This window comes from Populus euphratica, unplaced genomic scaffold, assembly GCF_000495115.2.
Source record: "Populus euphratica unplaced genomic scaffold, PopEup_1.0 scaffold340.1, whole genome shotgun sequence".
NCBI classification, from domain to species: Eukaryota; Viridiplantae; Streptophyta; class Magnoliopsida; order Malpighiales; family Salicaceae; genus Populus; species Populus euphratica.
This window is the reverse complement of record NW_011500154.1, coordinates 249,841-253,027: the sequence shown is the minus strand read 5'-3', so window position 1 is coordinate 253,027 and position 3,187 is coordinate 249,841. Positions and strand designations below refer to the sequence as shown.

Genomic DNA, 3,187 nt, shown 5'->3' with positions numbered 1-3,187 from the left:
TGACTTATGAATTGATAGATTGACTTCTGAATTGATAGATTGACTTATGAATTGATAGCTCCTCATTTGATTGATGTCATGAGTTGAGCCTTGAGATATTAATATGTCTGTTTGATTATGATTATAACCCTATGGTATGTTAGTCAGAATACCCATGCTAACAGGGTAGTGTTAGTCTTTGTGCACATCGTATCTGAACCCTAGTTGGTCGGGGGAGTCACCAACCTGTGTGGACTGATCATCCCACAGTACGGAGCCTCATGCTCATTGCATTTTGATTTTCTGACGATTTTACCATATGATATTCTTGTTATGGCCTATTTGAGAAACCTTTTTATAAGAACCTAAATTCATACTTGTATATATATTTCTCATTATTGTATTATTTCTTGTGTGTATATTGAACATTATCTACTCACTGAGTTGTTAAACTCACACTCTAATTATTTATCATTTTCAGGCTTATAGCTTGATAGCAGGTCACTTTTGTTGGACCTTCAGAACCTGCTCTTTTGGTTGTAATCCGTGCATTTTCCTTTATGTCTAATTAGTGCTCCAAAACTATAAAATTATATTAACTCTTGTATTAAGACAATTCAATTATATTATGAAGTTGATTTTGTTATTAATGCTGCGTTGAACTCTGATTGAGTTAGGATAAATTTGTATGTAAGTTTGGGTTCGCATAGGTACGGAACCTTGGAGGGGAACCTTGCCTATGTGCCGGTCATGGATCCGGGATTCGGGTCGTGACAAAAATCTCATCTAATATCTATTTAAAAGGAAAATAGGTGGGATCCAACACATTTCTCAGGCTTATCAAGAGCAATGGCTCATCTTTATGGCTAGTACCGGTACTTGGTAACATGGTGGCGCAGCCACAGGTCATACATGACCATATGAAATGCATCATATTTTACTGGAGATAAGTTCCACTGAAAGTGCTTCTGGACCTGATTCAGTGAATTCAAGAAATTTACAAGCAAAATTTAATACAATTCTCAGAAGCATTTTCCAGAGTGAATTTTACTGACAAGTGAAGTAGATATACCATGAATGTGTGATTCTGCAGAGATTCATATGTTTGCTTTGGTATATCCTGAAGGATTTTCTTTAGCGAATAGACATCTTTCTCCTTCAGTATTACAGAAAATTTCCTCCAATCAAGAATGTCGTTGAATGGTAAATCATAGTAGTCAGATAAGATAACTGCAGAGAGATCCAAATAAGACCATCAAGCTGCAAATTCAGAAAATCCAGTGCTGAGAAGAGATGAAAGAAGAACTGATCTATCACCTGGAATGCACCCATAGTGAATTGCGAATGCTATAAAACCATCAAGCTGAGGGCCTCCAGGACAGATGCAAAACTTAGAATTGTAGAAATCCTCACGGGCTTGCCAATGTCCTTGTTCAATACTAGTAGGCCAATCTCTGGCTTCGATGTAAAGTTCTGAGTCATACTCCCAGGTGAGGTACAGCTGCTCTCTTATATAAGAATCCTCAACACCACTCCAGAAACCCAGCATAGTCCTGAAACATATACATGCTGTTTAGCTTTATGGTAGTTATGTTCCTGGCATGACAGAATTCATCGGGTTAAGAAATAAAAGTTGCCTGTTCTTTTCTATATTTCTGGCTTCAGTATAAGCATATGGCTGCACACTTTGTGGGAGGGAAACATCCTTATGAGGAACATATTTACTATTATAACTAGGAGAACACATGAGTCCAATTGAGTTCTTTAAACGGTCAGCAATTCGTGCAGTAGCAGCCACATCAACTTCTGAGCAGCTTACAAAGAAGTGATCGGCACCTAAAGTTCGGTTCCAGTAAGGGTACTTGGAAATAAGGAAATTGACAAAATCCTGAACAGCAATAGCCCTTTCTTTCTTGGATTTTTCCTGGGCATAGAATTATGAATATCAGAGGCATTGTATAACGAATCAGAGAAGCATGCCAATGTACGGACAGCGATGCTTAAGAAAATGAACTAAGAAAGCAATCTGATACTGCGAAAGAAAATGTAATTAATCTTCTTTTTTCAACTAAATTCATCATCAAAAGTTCAAAAGCCTCCCTATAATTTAATTAGTAATAAAGAAAAACACTACAGCACAAGGAAAACCATCATCACCAAAATTTGTCCATCCAAGATAACTTCTTGTAATCAGAATTCAAGAAACACATCTGCTAAAATCTCTTTTTTAATCATATTGATATACCTCAGGAGACATCGAATGACAATAAATAGGAATGAAGAAAAGGTGAGCCTTTTCAGGATCTTTGGTCAAGAACTGACTGTGATTGAGATTGTGATAGAAGTATCCTTCACCCCTAAAGCAGCCAAGCACCGTTGGCCTATTACAGGCAGTAGAACGCTTGTCTGTGTTATGGGGATACACAAAGATCTTGAAGTTCTTCTCCATTTCCTTATAATCCTTTTTGAAAGCGTCAGGAGTATGGAAGAGTTCAGAAAAGATTTCTGGATCTGTAGCATTTTCTTTCAATGACCGCGCCAGCACCTATATATGAAAAGGCCTAATCTTTAAAGAAAATATAAATGAATAGTGTAGAAAATGCAAGAAAATGAGGGAAAGCACAAGAAGAGAAAATACGAGAAAGCGAGTACCTGAAGAGAACTTGGGAATTGAGGGTGATATATTGAGAAGCAGATTGAAAGAATAACCAAAAAACAGGAAAGTCCTCGTTGAAGATTGTTCATGATGGTTTTTTCTTGGGAAAATTTGAAGAGTGAAACTTGCCAAATATTTTATTAGGCTCGAGGAGTAACAGTGTGAAGGCTTATGGTCTATATATTGTGCTTTTTATCTAGAGAAATGGAGGGGGAGATAGAGAAGAGGATTGGGTTAGAAAGTTAGTTAATTGGAAGGGAGGGAGGGAGGGAAGGAAGGAGGGAAAACAGTGGCAGTTGGATTAGTTAGTTGAAAGATACTCCTTGTAGTCTCTTCCAATCTGCAATGCTGAACCAAAAGGATGCGCAATGTAACGTTTTGAATTAAAGAGATAAGAAAAGGCTATAAAGCCCAGAAGATATAAATATAAAAATAAATAAATAACAGGTATCATGATAATTTAATAAAATTTAATAAATAGAAATAGAAAAAAAAAGAAAAATTAAAAATTAAAAGTGAAAAACTAACGAGAAAAGAGAAGAAAAAAAAAGA

At 36.4% G+C, this 3,187-nt stretch overlaps 1 protein-coding gene across 1 annotated transcript; it reads right to left on the bottom strand.

The window, feature by feature from the left end:
- Positions 1–845: 845 nt before the first annotated feature.
- On the bottom strand, positions 846–2,428 carry LOC105111065 (probable glycosyltransferase At5g20260). The gene is made up of 5 exons (XM_011006312.1): positions 2,225–2,428; positions 1,617–1,903; positions 1,297–1,532; positions 1,052–1,209; positions 846–953 (listed from the first exon to the last, which is right to left on the bottom strand). Exons 1-5 carry the CDS (start codon positions 2,426–2,428, stop codon positions 846–848), a joined length of 993 nt encoding a protein of 330 aa, XP_011004614.1.
- Positions 2,429–3,187: the final 759 nt, after the last annotated feature.